General features: G+C 43.0%; 1 protein-coding gene across 2 annotated transcripts; it reads left to right on the plus strand.

Annotated features, from left to right (window-relative positions):
- Positions 1–1239: 1239 nt before the first annotated feature.
- ATAD1 (ATPase family AAA domain containing 1) lies at positions 1240–16664 on the plus strand (the record flags this gene model as incomplete). 2 transcript variants are annotated; one of them, XM_082002515.1, is made up of 9 exons in its annotated part: positions 1240–1410; positions 3067–3165; positions 3447–3567; positions 5181–5381; positions 6538–6644; positions 10594–10683; positions 12784–12834; positions 15842–15978; positions 16544–16664. In XM_082002515.1, the coding sequence occupies 9 exons, from the start codon at positions 1249–1251 to the stop codon at positions 16662–16664; spliced, it is 1089 nt and encodes a 362-aa protein (XP_081858641.1). The 2 variants fall into 2 exon arrangements, with proteins under 2 accessions (XP_081858641.1, XP_081858640.1); XM_082002514.1 differs by lacking the exon at positions 10594–10683 and having other exon boundaries at positions 1249–1410.
- Between the last annotated feature and the right edge of the window lie 5847 nt (positions 16665–22511).

Raw genomic sequence — 22511 nt, forward strand, 5'->3', positions numbered from 1 at the left:
AACAGCGAATGAAGAGTTAAAAAACCCAGAACTATTTTAGGCATCTGCACTGGAATATAGCAGCGAGCCATTGATGTTTTTTTGGTAAGCATGTTGCAGTGCTGCTCTTAATTCTAATCTGCTGAATCCTTGTAAACAGAATCTATGGTATGGCATCGCCTTGGGTTGAATACACGGTCGACATAACGCGACCGCTAGCCAAGCAAGGGGGAATTCAAGGATATCTTGGCTGTAGGTAGTCCGGCTTTTCCCTGGCTGACAGCTCAGTTTGGAGACCAGCCAAGGAGTGTTGGAAGCTGCCAAAGGAATTGCCACTGATTTTGCCCTTGTAGTAGGAAAATTGGGCAGTGAACAAGGCGAGCGTTGGGGATTCTCAAACGAAACACTGCCACTTGAGGGGAAAATAGATTAGGAAAAGACGACCCCGACTTCATAAGTAATTTTTCAATGTTTTAGGAAGAGATTTTTCCCTCTCTGCAGCACGCTCCCAGTGCTGTACTTTCTGGGTTTGTGTCGTACAGCAGCCAGCCTTTTCCCTTGATAGCTGTGTGCCACATCCAGCATTTTCCGTTTTCCAGGGATATTAATAACTCAAAATATATTATTCTGCTAGGTGCAGGCTCCAGGTCTTAACCTCATTTTCTTCAAATACAAGCTGTCGATCGCTCCTTAATATGGCAGTTGGGTGCCTTTCCTTTAAACTTCCTCTCAGGGAAAAGTAGTCCCTGTTTAAATAATGTAATCTTTGTCTCCATGACTTAGCATTCTTGGGTCAATAACAGTCACAAAGTGTTAGTCATTTAAGTCAGTAATTCCATTAAGGGAATGTAATCTTGGCACTGAAATAAAGTGATCTTTACTTTTACTTTATTAGGGTATTGTATATTAGAAAAAGAATTCAGGTGTCTTGAGGGAGGAGTGAAATCAGGACCTTTTTGCATGTAGTCAATCAAGAAGTAAGGCCTCAAATTGTCACTGCCATTTCTTCTCTGCTTACTGAAAGTAGAAATGAAACCATTGTTATACTCAGCGCTGCACATTTTAATCTTACGCAGTTTTATATGTTGGGGTTGTGCTATTGTTGAGATGTTTCATTATAAATTCATGGTAAGCTTTATGCTGACTGTGCGCATGGGAAATAGTTTTTATAAAATGTGGTTTAAATGTGAGGCAGATGTTTTCTCAGCTTTAATTTTATTTCTTTCTGTCTGCCCCTGCGTTTTTTTACATTCAGTGTTGAGAGGCAAAATGGTCCATGCTGAAGCATTCTCACGTCCCCTGAGCCGGAATGAAGTGGTCGGATTAATTTTTCGTTTAACCATATTTGGTGCTGTAACATATTTTACCATTAAATGGATGGTTGATGCCATTGATCCAACCAGAAAGCAAAAAGTAGAAGCTCAGAAACAGGTAGGATTTTACTCATAAATATTTCTGTGAAATGCTGTCTTGTACATTACTGTTCAGACAGACAAATCCACTAACTGAAAACTGGACTTGCAATAGCCAACGAATTAATCGACAACAGCTCATGGAATAATCAAAAAAACTAGAATTATTTTTTAGTAAATCTGAGGATCCAGGCTGTTAGTGTTTTCATTTTATAACATGTTAAAATTTCTAGCTTGAAGTGGTGGAAAAACTGTTGAACTGGAGTGTGATGTTGTCTCTAATTATCTGCAAGCGTGTGGTCCTGTTGCCGTTTCTGCTTCCGACAACTTTGCTAAGCAGCAGTCACGTTAAATAATGCTCTCATCAGTCTGTTGGTTGCTTTTTAAAACCTTGAGCAGAAATAACTTAATTTTCTGCTGCTTTTTGGTGACTTAATGGCAGAGGCAGGGACTATAGTTACTCATGACAAAGAGGAACACTGCTGTCCAAATGCGTTTTTTAAGAATAGCTTGTACTTTGTCGCTCTCCCTCTCTTCTCCCCCCCACCTCCAGTAGCAGTCAAAATGCCCTGGAAAGGGGAGAAAAAAGTGAAAAGCCTCATTCCTTATGTTGAACTAGAATGATTTATGGAAGTTAACACTCTGGTAAAAGATTTAGGTGCGTTTCAGAACCAAAAGTTAAACGTTTCCTTTGGAAAGTATTGAAGGAAATGTCACAACTTGTGTTTGTTTTCTGTCTGAAACAAATTTCACAGATTCAAACAGCAGTTTTGAGCAACCTAATTCTGTTTTGTGTGGCTTTTCTTCTTTAATGAAATTGTTAGTTAAAAAATTGGCCCCACTTTAAAAATCAGCTTTCACAATCTGTGCTAGTGCCAGCTATTATATAAGAGGTTGCAATATCGCAAAAGCATGTCAGATTTAACCGCAAGTTTGAGTATAAAGAGAAACTGAATTGTGAAAGCGTGTTGACATAACAAATGACTTTTCCTTTTAAATTGGGAAAAAGAAAACATTGAATACATAGAAAAAATTAGCTGGCTTCTGTGAATTATCTTTTCTTTTTTTTTTAAATCTATTAATCTTTCATTGATACAGTGCTGTGGAGGTTGGGGGGGCATGCTGTGTGTGTATTATTTGCAGTGTTGTGAATTAAGATAATTAAGCACGTGAAGGAACTCTAGAATTCTATTTAATAACAAGTTTCAGGCTTTTCATCTGAATCCTGTACGAAGTTTATAAGGACTAACGGGATTTTTTTGAGTGTAACATACCTATATTGGCTTTGGAAACTCCTGGAGAGATTATGGGAATGATTTTGTTATTGAGGTTACCTGTGTGTCTGCAGACCTGTTCTGAAACAGCAGACTCCGTGTTTTAATGTTTATTTTGGTTGCCTTTCAGGCCATAGTGTATGACTTGTGGATTTTGGGAGTGGGAGGGCTGGTGTGACACTTACTTGATGGCAACTGAGACATATGACTTAGTTTGACTCAAGTGACAACACGTCATTAGGAAATAGCAGAACCTTCTTCTTCAGAAAGATTTAACCTCTTTTCATATGTGACTTTTGGAGGAGCTTTTCAGACTCCAAATAGCAGTCCCTTAAAAACTAATTTTTGAAGTAAGCGTTCAATTTCTTTCTCTGATTTTCTTGGTGTTTTATCTCCCCCAGGCTGAAAAACTAATGAAGCAAATTGGAGTGAAGAATGTCAAGCTTACTGAATACGAAATGAGTATTGCTGCACATCTCGTAGACCCACTTAGCATGCATGTAAGAAACTGTTTTCCATGTTGCTCTGATGAAAGCACTTCAGACATGGAAGATCTTGATTTTTGACTTTGGATTACATTATTTGTTATATATATGTAGCTATGGAAATACATATAAAATATTTCTGTAATTTAAAACTAAAATTGCATTTTTGAGAGCAGAGGTTTTTTTAATCACTTGCATTTTTTATTTTTGAGGCCTTGCACTACTTTGAAGCTTGTGGATATTTTTTGTTAGCAGGGACTACGATGATCATTTCTAATGCTGTTTTTCCATATTAGGTAACCTGGAGTGATATTGCAGGCTTAGATGATGTTATTACAGATTTGAAAGACACTGTCATTTTGCCCATCAAGAAGAAATATTTGTTTGAGAATTCCAGGCTCTTACAGCCACCAAAAGGTAGGAAGGAAATGTTACAGATTTATATGTTGGTATTAAAAAAAAAAAAAAAGGAAAAAAAATTACCCAGAAAGGAAAGAGGAAGTGGGTTGCCAGTCCAAAGTGCAACCATCAGGACTGATGCCAGGGAAAACCCTCAGGTTTTTCCTCCTCTCTTGCCATGAAATCAAGTTCTAGTGAATAAGTTTCATCTTCATAATGAAGGGATAATTGCTTTTTAGTTTCTGATGCTACATTTTGGTGCACTAGTCTATGTAGCCTGCATTTTTAACTGCCTAAATTGTCTATTTGTTTTCTTCTTATACCCCATCCTTTGGCAGAGGTGAGCTATAACTCTGCTGTGCAACTTTGTATGCTTGGTTAATATTTCTACGGTGTCATAGAAACATAAGTCATAAACATGAGATGTCAATGTAAGCTAGTCTTGCAGACATCTCCCTGTTTTAGTCCTAGAAAGTCCAGTCATTCAAAGAGGCAGAGATCCCATTTTTATTCTGGAGACCCTTTAATTTTCGCTGGAGTTGAGCTGCACCGTATTGAGGCAGTAAGGAAACTAAGCAAGTGACAAATTAACTTTCCAACAGTAAACCAAAAGTTGGACTCTCTCCGCTGGAGTGCTTACAGCCATATTTGCTGCGTGTTATTGCAAACTAGCAGAATTTGAACCTAAAATGTTGGCCAAAATGCCAAAGTTTATCTTTACTGCTCTGTTCTCTGCAATATTGTCTTCTGAAAATTCGCTGAAAACTATGAGTTACTGCCTGTATCTGTGACCATCTCAGTTTCATGTCCTAAGGGATGGAAAATGAGGCACTTTTAGATTAGTTTTTCCAGGCTACTTTCTGTTAAGTCACAAATTGAAACTGTCTGGAAAATTGCTTTAATGTCATGATCTAATAAGTTGAAGGAAAAAATTATTTTTTATTTATCTTTTTAAAGCAGACTTTCCATACAGGGCAAGCTCCCCAGTCTTATTAGTGGGTTGCACCGTGTGTTAATAGGAAGTCATTCCTTCAGAGTAATTATGTTTGTGGTCATCAGTCACAGAAACAGAAAAAAAACATAGTAATTCTCTGTATTTCAGGCTTGTTTGACTTTTTTTTTCTTTAAATTATTTTCTTTACAACTATGTTAGAAAAACACTACTGTGAATTCTTTCACTATGACAAGTTTAAAAATAATATGAGATGTCATATATAATTGTGGGTAATGTCTTTAAAATGTTTGTGGGCACTTTTTTTTTCTGCCCTTTCTGTGCTAAGTTTTATTAGCAAGGCTGAAACTGGCTATAAACAAGGCCTGTCAAAGGCTTACAGGAAATAAATAGGGTTTTAGTTTTATGTAACCTTTATAATCATAGTAATAAAAGTCATCTTTCAGACAAACGTCTCCCTTCAATTTCACCATACCCATTTTTAGATATTCTTAGCTTTAATTTTATAATAAGGATATTTTAAATAACTCTATATTTGTTTTGATGGAATAGCGTGTAACTTGGTTTCTTATCTTTCAAAACTTGGATAAAATAGAAGCCTGGACGCTATCTGATCTGTCATACCAAAGCATGTTTTCTGTACAGCGACCAGAGAGCATTAATGTCGTTACTTTTTCAGGAGTACTTCTCTATGGCCCTCCTGGTTGTGGCAAAACACTGATCGCCAAAGCTACAGCAAAGGAAGCAGGTTGTCGATTTATTAACCTCCAGCCTTCAACACTGACGGACAAATGGTATGGAGAGTCTCAAAAACTGGCTGCTGCTGTCTTCTCCCTTGCTATAAAACTCCAACCGTCCATCATTTTTATTGATGAAATAGGTAAAAATCTATCTTTTTTTTTTTTTGTAAGTAACTATAGCAGAATGACATTAAACTCTAGGTTCAAGTTGATGGGTATATTGATCTGCTGTCATCTGTGCCTTAAAAAGAGTGATAATGGAGCAAGGTTTAGTAATATAAATAGTATTGCAAAGTAATGATGGCAAATTAGGACAAACAGTGTATTTCTTTCTCGTGTTAGTGGAGGAAATTACAAGTAGAACAAGTTGCTGCTTTTTTTTGGTTGGGCTAAGGTGGTTTAAGAGGAAAGCTTTTTCTTCTGTCAAGGGAACTACTTATCCAGGAAACCCAACACCAGACACACTTCAATGCTTCTGCCGTGAGGGCACGTAATGGAAAATAAAATAAAGGTTTAGGAGAGCTCAGGAATAACAGTTTAATACGGCTGAAGAAGTAGGTGGGGAAGTTTAGCTAGGAAGACAGCAAAGCTGCCAGTTGTTCAGCACATTTGGACTTGTCACATTAGTGTTTGAGTCCCTGTGAACTTGAGCAGTTCGGTTAAAATTGCTCTGTGTCTCATAGCACTGGCGCTTCCTAGAGTGAGTTGTACAGTTTGCAGAAACAGAGCCTGACAAAGCTTTTACCCTCTCCACAGTTTAGGTTTATGCAGGGGCTACATTCTTAAGCTGCTTTTTATCCTTTTGTATAGGTGTGAAAAAATGTGGTGTTCTTCCAGCTGTTGGAAATTCTTTAGGCAACCACTAGCAGAGTTAGAGCTCTGCATAACAAAGTATATACCTTACTTTACGTCAGTCCTGCAGCTTGCTGTTCTCCTGTGCTTTGGTGTCTTCTAGCTTACCAGACTCTGAATGCTTCCATCTCTGCATGAGACATTAAGATGAACGTTACACTTTCCATGAATTCAGGAAAGTGAAAATTGGCAGCACAAGATTTGGGACAATCTCATGCGATAGGTACATACTCGTGTAATGTAGTTTAAAAGATGTGCTTTCAAATATAGTGAGATTTCACTTTTGTATTCTTCATTGTAAGAAGTGTTTCATTTGTTGACAATGTTTATTAAAAATGTATTTATACGGTAGAGAATAGCACAAGTCTGCACATGAGAAATCAAACAGCATAGTTTCCATGGCAGGATTGAAAATAAACTGCTTTACTGAATCCTTTAATACAGACTCCTTCTTACGAAGTCGATCGAGTTCTGACCATGAAGCTACAGCTATGATGAAAGCTCAGTTCATGAGTCTGTGGGATGGACTGGACACTGATTATAACTGCCAAGTAAGTACAAAGGGTGACGAGAAAAGTAACGTGATTCTTCCCTCTCAGTTATTGTGTGTCGAGCCATTTGGGAAGAGTAGCAGATCGTATGTAGTAATAATTGCCAAAAGAGTTTCTTTACCTGTCAGTGTTAGTGATGACCAGTATATTATGGGAATGAGATGAGTTATATTAATAGATCATTTTTCTTCTTGAGAAGACTGTTTCTGTGGGTATTTTGATTTTAATTAAGAGGTGTTATTTTCAGAAGTGTTTTAAGTCTCGATAATATAGCTGTATAGTTTGAGCTGTCAAAATTGGGAATTTTTAAACTGTTTTGAAAAACTTTTTGTCAACAATGTTTTCTTTAGGTGAAAGGAAACTTTGATTTCAGGAAAGCTATTGAAAGATCTGAGAAAGATTCATCCCAGTTGCAGGTTGCTTGGTTTGTTTCCAGAAAAGCATTACACTAGCATTAGACAAGCACTAGACTCTGGAGTTAATCTGAAAGGGTAGATAAGTTGATGTTATCAAAAGCCAAATTGTAATAGAGCTGAGCTTCCATCCCATTATTCCTGTATGCTTCTTGTTCCCCTCCCATAATCTCAACAGAAGTATTGTATTTTGGAGGGGTGAGTGGGGGGGGGCGAAGAGGCTGATGCTGTAAAAACAAACAAACAAAACCACTTATGAAATAAATCACTTGAATGTAGCATAGATGAAAGCCTGCTTGGTATGTTTCTGAACTGTTGCCTGGAGCAATCTTTTTAAGGACTTTAAAAAGGCTGATTATTCTCCAATTTTAAATTTTTCAGCCTTTCTAGTCTGTATTTTTCTGTGAATGGGTTCTGATGCTCTGACCTCCATTAGTTCTTTTGTTGTAAAATCTGCTTTTTCTCTTCTCTCAAGTTTGTGCTAAAGATTTTTTTTGGTTAATTTTTGTTTTTTAAACTGATTTGAACACAGTGAATATATATACTGAGGAGCTTTAAAGCAGAGTGTTTGCTTACCATTAAAAGAGGCCAATGGTATGAACGCTTAACTGGAAGCTAATGTGATCTTGCGAGCACACTTTTCTTCCAGTGTTTGAATTTATATCTTTTCTCCCAATATACCAACAACTTCTTGGAGCAAGTCAAGTTGTTCATTCCCTGCAGTAAGACAATCTGTGGTCTTACCCATGTCTAGAGTTGAGTGTGCAGAGCCTGAACAAGGTACTCTTGTCCTTTCCTCGTCTGCCTCTGCAGGGTGGGGACCCACTGAAGTAAAATGCAATGCAAACCACTGGCTGGAGACACTGCAGGGGTTGATCAGGTTTCTGGGAGGTTTTTCAGCAGCAATGTCTTGTTTCAATACCGTATTTCAGGCTCCTCCCTGAGAAGTCATTGTAATTCAGGAAGTGTTTTTTAAGTGACAGCTTTGACATTTGCATTGTCTCAGTTTTTGACAACCAGCTTGCTGGGCTCTTTTGTTAATTACAAATGTTTACGTGGGAGCTTTGGGTTGCTTGTCTGATTCTTGCCAAACAAATTTCCTTTGAATAAGGATTAAATTTGGCTTTTGTTACAGTAATGAAAATTCCAAATGCTAGTAGAAAATGTGTTGCGATGAATGTTATTTGTTCCTGTGTTGATTGCACCTGAAAAGCATGTTCAGCTTTCGGCTAAACCTGCCGAGGATATAGTCTTGAGCCCGACAGGAACTTGGGGGCACAGTGCCTGGAAAACAGAGCTGTGCTGCTTGAAGGGACAGTTTAAGTCTGGAAGCCCCGTACAGCCACATTTGTGCCCTGGGGGGGGTCCCATGTTCACAGAACCTGCATACACAGACCTGCTGGAGCGGGGCCAGAGGAGGCCCCAGCAACGCTCCGAGGGCTGGAACAGCTCTGCTGGGAGGACAGGCTGGGAGAGCTGGGGGGGCTCAGCCTGGAGCAGAGAAGGCTCTGGGGAGACCTCACTGCAGCTGCCAGGGCTGGGAGGGGGCTTACAGAAAAGATGGGGACAGACTCTTTAGCAGGGCCTGTAGCGACAGGACAAGGGGTAATGTTGTTTTTTGTGGTTTAACCTGGCAGGCAGGTAAACACCACACAGCCCTTTGCTCACTCCCCCCCTGCTCCAGTGGGATGGGGGAGAGAATTGGGGGGAAAAGAATAAGTAAAATTTATGGGTTGAGATAAAGACAGTTTAATAGGACAGGAAGGGGGGGGGGGCGGAAATAGTAATGGTAAAAGGGTGTACGAAACAAGTGATGCACAGTGCAATTGCTCACCACCCGCCGACCGATGTGCAGCCAGTTCTTGAGCAGTGGCCTCCCCCAGGCAACTCCCCCAGTTCATACGTTCAGTACGACGCTGTATGGTATGGAATATCCCTTTGGGCAGTGGGGGTCAGCTGTCCTGGCTGTGTCCCCTCCCAGCTTCCCGTGCCCCCCAGCCTCCTCTCTGGCAGGCCCGCATGGGAAACTGGACAGTCCTTGACTGCTCAACAACAACTGAAAACATCAGCACGTTATCAACATTATTTTCATCCCCAATCCAAAACACAGCACTATACCAGCTACTAGGAAGAAAATTAACTCTAACCCAGCTGAAACCAGGACAGGTTTTAACCTAGAAGAGGGTAGATTCAGACTAGATACACGGAAGAAATTTTTGACAAGGATGGTGAAACCCTGGCCCAGGTTGCCCAGAGAGGTGGTTGATGCCCCATCCCTGGAAACATCCCAGGTCAGGTTGGACGGGGCTCTGAGCACGCTGCTCTAGTTGAAGATGCCCCTGCTTGCTGCAGAGGGTTGGACTAAATGACCTGTAAAGGTCCCTTCCCACCCAGACCACTCTGTGATTCTATGATTTTTGGGAAGGCCTCTCAGCTGCCGTAGCACTTCGGGTCCAGCGTTGGGCCAGGGAAGCACAGCGTGGGTACAGCGATGCCTCTTTGCAAGACGTAGCTCAGCCAAACAGTGGCTTGCGTTTGGCACGGAGGCAAGCGCAAAGCGCTGGCACGCCTAACGCTTCCTAGAAGGTGAAGGCTGCAGGAGCCTGGGAGAAAAATGCGCCTTTTGGCTTTTTCCACGCGTAGCAATTTGCCACCGTATAATTAAACCTCTAGGTGGCAGGGTGACTCTGCTCCGGGACGTACAAGCCAGCCTGGCCAGGGGCTGCTGGAGCTGCCAGGGCTGGCTGCGAAACAGTGATCCCAGGCAAAAGACCAGAACCATGTCAGGAAACTGTATGGGTAGGAGATTAATTTCCCTGACATTTTTCACTTTTGTGACTGGATGTTTGCAATGTACATAACTTACAATAACAAATGAGAAAACAAGGCTGATGTGAATGGTAAGTAAATTTGTTCTTAAACTAATAACTGGAGTGCAGCCAAATGGGGTAAATACTCTCCTTCTATTGAACTTGGCTTATACAATCTAATGTGCTGCCGTTACAGTATACCAGTGCATATAGGTTCTTACTGACTTCTAGTGCTTTTCTGAATGCTTAAAAAAAAGAAACAACATTTTAGTACATGCAAAAGCTGCCAGTTTTGTTGTCCTGGTGAACTGATTGCCTTTCTTTTTTAAAACACAGCACAAAAATGCCACACTTTTTATACCTTACTAAAACGTATCCTTTCAAGTTCCTTCCAGACCACCACGAACTAAAGAGACATCAGCAAGACTTACAAGCAGAGGTTTTGGGTTACTGCTTAGCGTTTGAGCTGTGAGATTGGGCTCAGAAGGCTTCAGACTGCTGTGAAAAATCTCCAGCCAGATGGTACTCTGTGGTACCAGTGCTCTTTTAAGCTGCCTGTTTAAATCCATTTGCTGAAATCACCAGGAAACCTTATGTAACTTCTTTAAATGTTGATGTTCTTGATCAAGAGTGGAAGAGTCACGTGTTTGGTTTTGAAACTCCAATACAGCGATGTTTTCAAAAGCTGGTTTCAGGTTGACTAGTTTTTTCTCTTGGTGTGTACAGGTAATAGTGATGGGAGCCACCAACCGTCCTCAGGATCTTGACTCTGCAATCATGAGAAGAATGCCGACCCGGTTTCACATCAACCAACCTGTAAGTCTTGCCAGGTTTGCCTGAACAATGTGCCTAGTGGCTGAGCTACAAGCAGGTGCCTTTATCAGCCAGGAAATGCACGTCTCTGGTTTTGTTTATTTCAAAGAAATACTGTATTATTTTGATCTGCTTTTAGTTTTTCAGGAACACATATGTAACTTTGCTTTTTAAGGTGAAGTTTCTCACAGAAATCTTGATTCCTTGGGTGTTCTATCTGAAACAGCTCCATGTGCTCTGAGAGCTTCCCACCCATTTTCTTCATCTGTAAGAGTGAAGTGGCTTAGATGCTGCACTCTGCAAAGAGCTTAGTTCTAGTTGAAAACAACCACAAAAAGCACAGAAGTGACTGCACACACTTGCCTACGGGGAGAGTGGCACCCAGGTCAGATAGTGTCAAGAAGCAGGTACATACTGACTACCATTTATACCTTCCCGATACACAGTATTTAGTTCTCGAGGAGAGAAGAGGGAATGAAATCCACATACCAAAGCCTACATTCTTCTCGAGCCTTTCCATAGTCAGGCACTACAAGCAATCTGGAAAACTCTTTTTATTCCACTGATGTTTTATGCCAAACAGACAGTAATTAAGGTCTTTGTCAATTATGCCAGCCACAACACAGTTACCCTTACTATAAATTTTGCTGTTGCCATCCTTTTCAAGGTATTTTAGTCACCTTCAAACACTTAGCGATATCACAAGACAGTTTGATATCAATATTATAAAGACTTCAGTCGTGGTTGTCTGTATTCCCTTCTGGCTACAGAAATACCCTTCATTATTAATTTTTTGCATAGACATAGAGACAAAACTGGAGGAGGAGAACTCTTCTTGATTGTGCAAGAGAGTAGTCGTGTTCCCAGACCCATCTTGTTTGAACTGGCTTTCACTCCTTGTGGGTGGATACTTTTCGAAACAAAGCCTTCATAACCTAGTAACTGCTTTTCTGCTATGTATGAAACCCTATGAGCAGGCACCTGACTCATCTGCAAGTTTTCCTTGAATTAGTAAGGGGCAAGGATGTGTATTTTAGTACTTTATCATGTCTTTCTATTGAGATCCATCATTAGAAGGGTGAATTATCTGCAGGCAGCAGTGCCTCGGGATATTACAGGGGCTGGCTCCCTCTCCCAGGATCAGAATTAGAACGGGAGGTGTCATGTAGAGCGCGGGCACCTAACTTGCCTTACCCCACTTCAGCCATCTCGCAGACTTGCCGCTTCTTCTTGCCTGTGGTACTTTGTGATACAACCAAGATTGGTTACAGCTCTTTTATTGAGGGCCAAGATAATTTATGTGCTGTGGATTGGAAGTGTGCACAGGTAGTATGGCTGCTGAGTAGCTAAAGCCTCGCAGATTTTATAACTAACTTTGAGATTAAAATGCCCAAAATTGCTCATAAGAAGTTATCTGCAAGGCAGGGGGAAATGGAAGAAGTATTTTTTGAGACAGAGGATCAACTGTTCAGCTGCCAGAGTATCTATGGGGTAGGTTTTTCCCTTTTTAACAACAAAAGTGAATTTAGGATAAGTTTTGATTTTGGGAGATGCAAAAAAAGAGTCTCTTTGCTGCCTGTGTTTCACATTCTATTAAGGATATGCTCAGGACTTAACTGTTTCTTTCAGTAACATTATCACAGTATGGGAATTATATTGCTTAAAATTTCCTAAGCATCATCTGTAGAACTATTCAGCTTAAAAAAAAAAAAATTTATCCTCTTCGTCTGATTTAGCAAAGTATGGAAGGCATCCTCTAGATCTAGAGCGCCTGCCCTCTGTTAAAGATAATGGGAAATCTTAGGAGGCAGCTGCTTTCACTTAGTGCAAAGTAAGACTAAATGTCAGTGTATTTTCTCCTTCCCTGTAGTTAATGTAAATGTGTATGCTCAAATGTTTAGTTTCATGTGCTCCTGGAGTCTGAGTACCCTAGATCTCATTTTGCTGAGTGATTTGCCATCAGATAGTTTTCCTTAGTGTGTATCACATCTCCCACTTGAGGGGTCAGCTTGTGTCACTGAAAACCCACACTGTGCGAAATTGAGATAGGTGTTAGATATGTTCATTTTTGTACTCTCATAACTTTAGTCTCTTTTGTTTAAGGCTCTGAAACAAAGAGAAGCAATCTTGAAGCTAATTTTGAAAAATGAAAACGTAAGTAGACTTCTTCTAATGGTTAGTTTCCTGTATTACTTGTTTTCATGAGTGCAAGCTCTGGAGTTGTAGAAAACACGTTTTATAATTGACTGCCTTGGAGAAAGGTAGAGGTTATCTACCAGGATATTTCTGATTATAATTTAGGAATCTTTTGTGGGTTTAGATGTGGTGTTAAATTAAAGCAGTAGAGTTGCCTCCTGGTTTAAGCATGAGCCTCAGTCAGAGCAGCAGGCTTGGATTCTGTGGTGAATCACCATCTGAAGAAAATTACTTAATTTCTCTGTCTCCATTTTCTTGTTACATAACAAGATAATATATTTGTCTCCCTAAAGATGATGAAGGTGAATCTTGTTTGGAAATCACTTTGATCAGTGAAAGAAATTTCAAGACATCATGAAGCAGGGAGAAGAAATACTGATTTTTTTTTTTTTTTTTTAACTCCATGCAGTCTATTGGCTCAAGTCAAGAAAGGAGGAATGACATTTTTTGACAGTGCTGCTTTTTGCACTTTCATCCATAGTTCCTATTTCCTTTAGAGGAAAACTACTATAGATGTTGTTACTAATATTGTATGGTGTTCATGTTGCTATCTGCATTCCAAGGTGAGGGGAAGGGGTAGGTGTGAGCACATCTGGTAGTGTCTGTTGGCAGCATACGGGACCCGTGTTATCGGAGGTTCCTGCCAAATTTAGCCTGCAGCACTAATTGTCTTGAAGTTAATGTTGCAAAGTGTCTCTTGGTTGAGGTCTATCCTAAAAAATATCATTCATTAGTAACATCAACTTACATTTTTTAAGAGGCCTAAAAATCACAGCTTATTGCAAATGGCTGAGGTATTGGGGAGCTCCACTGCTTTGCAAATGGTCATTTTGGATTGTTTGTATGGGATTAGAATATAGGTTGGCTTTTTCACAAAATACTAGACATAGACGTGAAAATGGAACTGCTACGAAATGCCAAAGGAGTTGTGGAGGAAGAGCTGACCTGTTTGCAGGAATTCTCAAACTAAAGCATCTCTTGCCAGTGGTGATTTCAGACTCAAATGTCTCTTCAGGAGCTGTTAGGGAGGTATGCCAGATAATAGACCTCTATACAGGCTCCCTGAGTATCTGCAGCCACCCAGTCCTTGCACGCAAGTGGGCTTTGTGGCTCCTTTGCATCTGCAGCTGGGCCTGGGAGTTGCAGCACCTTGGCCTTAAAGCCTTCAGCAAAAACCTAGATCAGCTCCTGAATATGGACCTGAAAGAAGGCAAGGTATATCAAGCACCTGGCAGTGAATCACAGCCAGACAAATAACGTTTTTCAGGGGAGAAAAAAATCAGCCTGTATTGTTATCCCATAGGAGGAAGAATTGGATCTCTCAAAGCCCAGCTTATTTTCAGCCATGTTGACAAACTTCCTGCAGTCCTTCACATGACATGTGTAGTCATGTCCTCCGTTTTCCCTGCCTGTCTGAAAATCTTTTTTCTTCTTTTCTCACTCAAAGGGAAATCCTTGTTCATGCCTGCTACACAACATGCCGTTTTCTATTTATTCTTAGCCAGCTGCACTGCTCTGTTCAATTCTTGATGGCCTTCAGGCCCACACTGAGCAAATGCATTGCATATCGACAGCTGACTGTTACTGACTTCAGTATTTGTGTGCAGGATCGCACTCTTAAGCAAAGCACTTCAAGGCAGCCAAACTGTAGTGTCTGTAGGAGGCACTTCGGTGTAAGCCAGCTGCTGCTTTTGCCTTAATTTCCATGCCTGGAGAGCCAGATGGCTTGCTCCAGACCCAAACCAGAGTGCTGCGTGCAACGTTGTAGGTCAGGCAGCTGGGGCTCAACTACAAACTCAAGATCTGAGCCAACAGGAGAGTATGACTGTAACCCTTGTCCTTCAAGGAGAGTGGGAGGGATGGTGGGGAATTGGAAAAGTGCTTGGTGGATGTCGGCGTGTTCTTGGGTTATCCTGGGGAGTACATGGGTTGAAGGGGTAGCTGGAAGCAGCAAAGACTACAACTGGGACTTTACCTTCATGACCACAGAATAGTTTCCCTCTTAGAAGTCACCTCTTCAGTTCAGCCTTTTATTAGACTAGTTTGGCTTCAGCTGTTTGAAAATAAAATACTGATGCATTGGGAAATGTGCCAGAAGGGGCTGTTACCAGAGGTTCTGTGAACAGTCTGAATAAACATGGGGTCCTGGCTGGAATGAGTTCAGCCTCTGATCCAGTGTGTGGAGTTAGGCACGTTATTTTGCCTCACAGTTCCCCATTTCATGGTTGTATAAAGTAGGAGCAGTTGTTCAGTAACTCAACAAACAACCGAATTGCTGATGTAGTGAACAACTGCTTTTGAAGTTCGTATTTTGCACTGATGGGTGGCAACAACACAATGTAAATGTAACGGGAACGTTTTCCAGCCTTGCTGCATTACTGGTCAAAGGAAATGTTTATGAAAACAAAATGTACTCTTTCAAATAATGTATTAAAAAAAAAAAAAAGAGTCTTTGGCTGTGAAGGGTGGTGCGCTGGGTAGTGTTCTGTGTCTACAGATAAAGAGATCTGTAGACAATTACCCTGCACGCAGGGTCTGATTGAGCCCTTTACCAAAAAAAGCAGTGCTGTTGCAGGAAACTTATGTGGGAATTTGGGAAAATGGGTTGATATTTCTGTGATCCAGTTTTTGCCACCCAGTAGGCTTCCAAAACCACATAGGAGCTTTGTCAGTAACAGAATGTACCAATATGGTGGTGCGCTTTCAGTTGCCTGTTCATTCTCTTTTTCCCATCAGCTACAGAGTTTTGTTAGGTGAAGCATCAGTTTCATTTCATTAAATTAACTACTTGGAGGGTTCAAACTATAAGTTAATGAAATAACTTGCTTTTAGCTCTCAAAAAAAAAAAAGTCAAGACTGAAAAAGATGTTCTTAGGGCAGGTAAAAATACTTAGAGGTGACTGTTTCTTGTCTGTGTAGAAAAAAGACTTCAGTTTTCATGCTCTTACCTCTTGTTTTTGGACAGGTGGACAGGCGTGTAGATCTCCTCGAAGTTGCTAAAGAGACTGATGGCTTCTCGGGCAGTGACCTGAAAGAAATGTGCCGGGATGCAGCACTCCTCTGTGTCAGGGAATATGTTAATTCCGCCTGTGAAGAAGAGACGTATGTGCCTTTATTCTGTCTCTTATGATAACTGAACAGCAATTTTGAATGCTCTGGGGTTGGGTGCTACATGCTGCTCAATTATTAGTTTGTATTTTCTGATTTGAATTGCAAATTTATGGAAGTTTGAAAAACCTTGCTTGATTCACAGGAGAAAGCAGGAGGTTCTCTTTTTTTTCCTGACAAATTGCCACTATACAATGAAAAAACCCAACAAATAAGTTACCTCCATTCATTTTGACTATGAAAATAAGAGTATTTGTTCCAAGGTGTCAAGCTGGAGGTGGCATGAACTAACAAGAGAGTCATATTACTGTGCTGTATTACCAGGCTTAAATGCTGGTAACACTCTTGCACATGCCTAACTCCGCTTGCTGTGATGTTCCTCTGATTATCTCCCATACTTGCAGGTAATACGTGCGTGGACAGAGGCGTGTTTCCAGTGTAATGCTGGATCCATGACAGAGCTGCTACTTCCAGCGATTACTTCTCATCGTTTGCATAGCTGTTACACAGCACCTGAATAATTATCTTGCTTTTTTTTCTTTCTCTCTTTCTTTTGAAGTCATGACGAAGATGAAATTCGGCCTGTGCAGCAGCAGGATCTCCACAGGGCAATTGAGAAGATGAGAAAATCGAAGGACGCCACGCTGCAGAATGTTCTGATGCACGTTAGTTTAGATTAAGACAAAAGAGTGTGTTTGCGGTTTCTGATGTGATTTAGTTTGACTTCTGTAATCAGTTAGCAAAAACAATGTTGGGGGTGGGAGCGGGGATCTTCCTTGAGTAAGGGAGTTCTGTTTCTGGAATTGTTTTTATACAACAAATTCTAAGTTATTGAAATCTCGTCATGCACAACTAGAAGTGTAACAATAGATCATGAGGTGGAACAATTATAGCCCAGACCAAGAGCAACTGCCTGTGTCTTGTCCCATAATGGATACCCTGTGCAGCCTTAAAGCGGGTTCTGACGCGGTGCAGGGGTTCAGCAGGTCACTGCGGTGGAGAGGAGAGGATCCATTACCAGTTTGTGTATATACGTATGAGTGTGTGTGTATGTATTAAATGTATATATCCACACATTTTTTTATATATAGACATAATCTGTAGATAACTTGAGTATGGAAAATCTTTTCTACTTACTGAGTCAAACCAAATGAGAAGATGTATAGATTAAAGATTCGTCGATACTCAGTTCACATTTACTTCTTCCTTTTAGCAGCAAATACAAAGATAGAAATTCTGCTTCTAGAATAACGTTCAGGCAAAATGTGAAATGTTACTGATTTTTTTTTTTTCTTTCACATGACCACTTGAAATCTGGTGCCATTTAGTAAAGGTAGTAAACTACTGTAAAAATGTTCGAATACTTTTCATTTTGTATGAATTCTGCTTTTTGAGGCTTTTTAAATGAATGCTGGTTTTATTTTTATTTTTCCCTTGATGCAAGTAATTAGAGTAGAATCTTCACTGGCCTTTCATGAAGCCCCAGATACTATAAGCTCTCTGAAATTGTGGCTTTCTGATCTATTATGCATTGTAATGAGGGCTTGCTGCTATTTTAATCTCCTGTGGAAGACCCACTGCTGCACTGTGGCATTGTACCATGAAGTACCTGCTCTGAGGCGCAGGTTTGGTGATGTTTTGCTCTGTCACGTGCTCTGATCTGTGACATGGGAGAGAAGGGAATGGGTTTTAGCTTTATAAATGTGGTTTAACAATGTTCTGCTGTACTTGCTGGTAACAGTTTTAGTAAATCCATGTAATGTTATGTAGTGATAAAGGCAAAGGGTTAAAAATGTAAGTGGCAAAAGTGTTTTGGTAAAGTTACTGTCAGTCGGTTTCCAATAACTTGATTTTTTCTTCTTATACCACTACGAATTGTGCATTAATTCAACACAAATGTGTAACTGAAATTGTTCAAACCCCCGGTGTGGTGCACTGCATCACAGCACTGCTGGCTGTCACGGGAAGGTCAGCAATGAAAGCAAGATAATGATGTAAAACAAAATGTGCGGTGAAGTAAAATAAATGACAGCCTTAGCCAGCCGTGGGGCAGCATCGGGTGCTGATGACAGTTCCCCTTAAGCACAGCTTTCTCCCTGGTGTCCTTTTCTCTGGCACACGGGCTGTGTAATGCACCAGCTGCAGTAGGTCTTAGTTTGACCCAATTTAATCTCCTTCGGTACCAAACATGGGGTTTTTTTAATAATTTAATAGTTACTTTGCTTTTTGATACAGGGGAAAAGAGGTTGATGGTAAATGTGTATTGTGCTGACAGAAGGATGTAGGGAAACGGCACATACCAGAACTCCTGGGCTATGGAAATCTAGAAAGATGGGGCTGCGGGATGCCACAAGTCACGTGAGTGATGGGGCAGAAAGCAGCGATGTAAGCCAGTGCTAGCGCTGGGAGAGCCCCGGTGCAAGGACTAGCCTTAAAATTAAACATGCAAAGAATGCTGCTGTTACTGGAAGCTGTTTTCTTGGAAGGTTTGAGTTACGTGTGGGCCAAATGCAGTTCTCCAGCTCTTCGGTTTCTTTTCCGTGCCTGCTCCGACACTGAGGTTCTCCCAGGCCCTGGCAGTAGCTGTTACACCAGAAACATGTCAGGCCGGTGCAGTAACACAGCTCGTGTGCCATCCTGCGCCTCGGTCCTGTTTTCAGGGAGCTTCCTACTTGGTAAAGATCTGGTACGGGCAGCTGAAGAATGCCATCTGACTTGCTTCTAACAGAGTCAGGGTAAAGCGTGTCCCTGAGCGAGTTTAAATGTCAAAGGGAGTGCACGGGAACAGGAACAAACCCTTGACTGTTGGCAGATGCTGGGGGCATTCTCCTCACTGCTGAGCTCCGCTCTCCCTTTTTCCATGTTTCTCTGAAAACCTGGCTGTTCGTGTGCTGGCTGGATCTTGCCCGTAATGCAGCACTGCAGGCTTTAGGCACAAGGGGTTATTTCTAATTGCCCCCGAGGACAGTTCCCATGCCTGGAGTGCAATTTCCACTTTTCCAAGGACTTTTCCGTACTTGCCACTCCTGCTGCCGCTTCCGGCGTCCCTGTGAAAGCACAGACCCTCCCAGCAGGCTGGGGAAGCGGCACGGTTCATCATGCAGGAACGTGGCTGCTTTAATGCCACGTCTCCAGGGCTTTGGTCCAGGCTCCTCGCCACTGGATCCTGCCTCTCGCTAAAGCGGGGGCAAGCCCGAGCCCTCTGCTGCGGCTCTGGGGCCAGCTGCTCAAACCGAGCGTCGTTTCACAGGCGTGGGCTGAGGCTGATCCAGGCTCCAGTACTGAGCTCCGAGTTGAGTTGTAATGCAAAGTTTCATGTGAAACGGGGCTTTCTTGGGGTTTAAAGGTCGAATCCTCTGGCAGGAAGAGGCATAGACGTTCCCAGCAGCCATAGCAGTCATGGGTAGGCTGTGTGTACAGTACAGCCCGTACCCAAATTGTCCCCGGGCTGTAAAGCAGCTGATGGTGCCAGTCCGATACTGCAGCGCAAACAGAAACCTTTGGCGTAGTCTTTAACAGGTAAATAAATGTGCAGTTTGTTTGCTCTGCAGTTTTGTTGTTCTGTTTTCTGTAACCTTCACCACTGTGTCCACGCTTGAATTTTGTAAATACACCTTTTTTTCCTTTTTAGGAGACCAGCTTGGGTGGGCGCCTTTTCCCCTGGCTGGTGCTCGGGAGCCCGGGGCTGCGGGCAAGGGTGCTGGGAGCAGGGGCGGGTGCCAGCCGGCGGCCAGGGGCCTCCAGCCCCACAGGACGGAAACTGGCAGGGCCACACGCTCTCCCCTTGTCTCTGCCCACGCGGGGAAGCACGGGCTGCTGCGCCCTGCGAGCCCGGCCGCAGCAGGGCCGTTGGGAAGACAGCGAGCGACGGCCGTGTCTGCGGGGCTTTAGCGTGGGGCTGCACGGGGGCTGGCTGAACAGCACGGCAGGGCAGCAGAAGATGGGGCAGTTGCCACGCTCGTCACCTGTGACTTGCTCAACACCACACAGCCCGCACGGAAGAAGGCAAATTAGTTGAGGTTTCCAAAAAGACACGGGCTCCATGGTCAGCCTCACCCTACGCCAGGCACCGTGCCTGCAAGGCTGGGACCCGGTGGGGCTCCTAGGGCTACGGAGCTGTCGCAGCCCCAGATGAACCACAGGGTGGTAATTTTCCCCCCAAAAATTACAAAGTGAGAGCTAGTTACACTTACTTATAAATATTTATTTGTACTAAAAGTGAGTGTTTTGTAGCAGAGTATCAAGTTCAGAATATATTAAATCATGAGATGAATCGGTTGAGGTACAAATTCCAGTCTCATGTCTTTAATAAATACACTTTAAAAAAAACAACTAGTCCACATACTCTTATTTTATAATCAGAGGTAATCAGTTCACTACGCTATTTTAAAAGGATAATACAACATTTGTGTTTTGCTGTAACCATTTGGATTTATGGCAGGTTTTTTTTTAACCCATTATTTTATGGTAAGTGGCAACAGCACTATTTCACTACTTAAAAATGACAAATATCGCAACTGTAAGTGGGAGTATTGCTCTTATCTCCCAGGTCCCTGCCAGAGGGCCCGAGTATAAAAGGCACCAGTGCTAGTGTGCTTCCAGCTACTGCTATAGACCTTGCAGCATTCTTCTTGAGGTATAATACAGCTGTGGGCTCTTTGCTCAGAATACTTAAAAAAAATTACAAAAACAAACCCCAAAACAGTTGACAAATGAAAAAAACCTTTTTGCCAAAATATTCCCAATCTGTCTCATACGTAGTCTCAGATCCTGTACCATGGCCATAGCAAAATGGGTTTTCGCTTGAGATGTAGCTCACTAGCCTAAGTTATAAGCAGAAGCACAACTGTTTTTACAGAGCATAGATCCATTTGTGATTAAAACTGAAGAGGAGGAAAATGCCATTTCCATTTCATTTGAAACACATTCTGACCAGTCCTAGGGCGTCTACTAAAAAAGGACGAGTACAAAAATCATCAGTTCAGGTTGTTGCAGTAACTAACAAGTCCACAGCTCTCCTCCCACCCTGAAAACCCCACGCCTGAGCGCAGCGGCCACAGGATCAGCCTTTTCCCTGGGAAAGCCACCGCTGACCGCAGGCAGGGCACAGAGGCACAGGCAGGGGCAGGCAGGAGGCTGAGGGGCTCCCAGCCACGCAGGGCGTTGTGCTCAAACCTCAACCACCACTGAGATGGGCACCGGTCCCGGCCAAATGCGCTCAGGGCGAGACGCAGATGGGGCCAGGCAAAGTTTCGGTGTCGAGTCACTCAGCCCCATCGCAGGTCACCGCGAGATCTGCGAGTCAGCGGGAAAGCCTCGTGCGCCGCAGCAAAGTCCACGTCGGGGTGCGGAAGAAGACGAGGTCTGCAGTAACGTTCCACCAGCCAGAGCTGGGAGCAAGCACCAGCCACCGGCTCTTGGTTCAGCCCCAGCAGCACCCCATGTGGCTGGGGGTGACCTGGGGGCTTTTCTGCCGTCCTCTGGCCATCCCCCAGCCGGAGCCAGCGTCACCATCCCACAGATACCAAATAAAATCAGGTCACCTGTACCCACACAGGGTATGGGTATGGAGGAGGGCAGGTGCTTGAGCCATCTCTTGCCCAGGTACAGCTGCTCCGACCCACCTTGCACTGCGACTTTGCTGTTTTGCCTTTAATTCGGCCTTTCTTCTAGTGGGAGGGGGGCGGGCAGAGGAAAGGGGGATCCAATCCTGCCAGGGGGGAGGATACCCACAAAAAGCACATGAACAGCATGCCAGGTTTCTGCCTGCTGTCTGGAGCTTTCTCAGAGAGCTCCCGGGCTTTACGGTGCCTCCCAGGACAGCTTCCCCCACCCGTGGGCCCAGCAGACTGCGAGCGCAGGGATCACCACCGCAGAGTCCCTGTGGAAAGCTGAACTGGGAGCACCAGTAACCCTCAGCCCAGGTTTTGTTTTGACCGAAGGAAGCAAGGAGGAACAGTGACCAACAAACTCGGGCACAAGGAACTGGTGACGGTCAAGGCTGATTAAAGAAAATTGTTTTTAAAAAAAGGCGTTAAAAAAAACCTGCTGTTTGTTAGCAAAAATTGTCTAAGGCACAAACCCGGAGCGCAGTGACTGGATCCAAGCATCAAGTGCCCATTTCCCTCTCCCACCCTGGCAGCAGCAACCACTCCTCGCTTCAGTGGCTGCTCCTGCCTCCTGGGGCAGCGCTGGGCAAGGGGTAGCGGAAAGGCACTTCTTCATTTCTGCTCCACGCAGAGGACAGGCACGTTTTTATCCTGATGCTGAGGTCCCAGTTCTGCACCAGGGGCTGGTGCGTGGCCCTGGCGGCACCAAAATGATCCAGCTGGCCCGTCCAGAGGCTGTGCCGGGCTTCCCACAGCCGTGCTCAGCTGGAACGAAGGGCCCGTCACCCTCCCCTTCCAGCTCCGTGGGGATGCTCCTGGCAGCTTCAAGGGGAGAAGGACCAGGCTCAAAGTATTTCTGATTAGTAAAAAACACTCTGACCCAGGTACAGTCAGAGCATTGGAAATGCCAAGTAACTG

Source organism: Phaethon aethereus, assembly GCF_964289735.1.
Source record: "Phaethon aethereus genome assembly, chromosome: 7".
NCBI lineage: Eukaryota > Metazoa > Chordata > Aves > Phaethontiformes > Phaethontidae > Phaethon > Phaethon aethereus.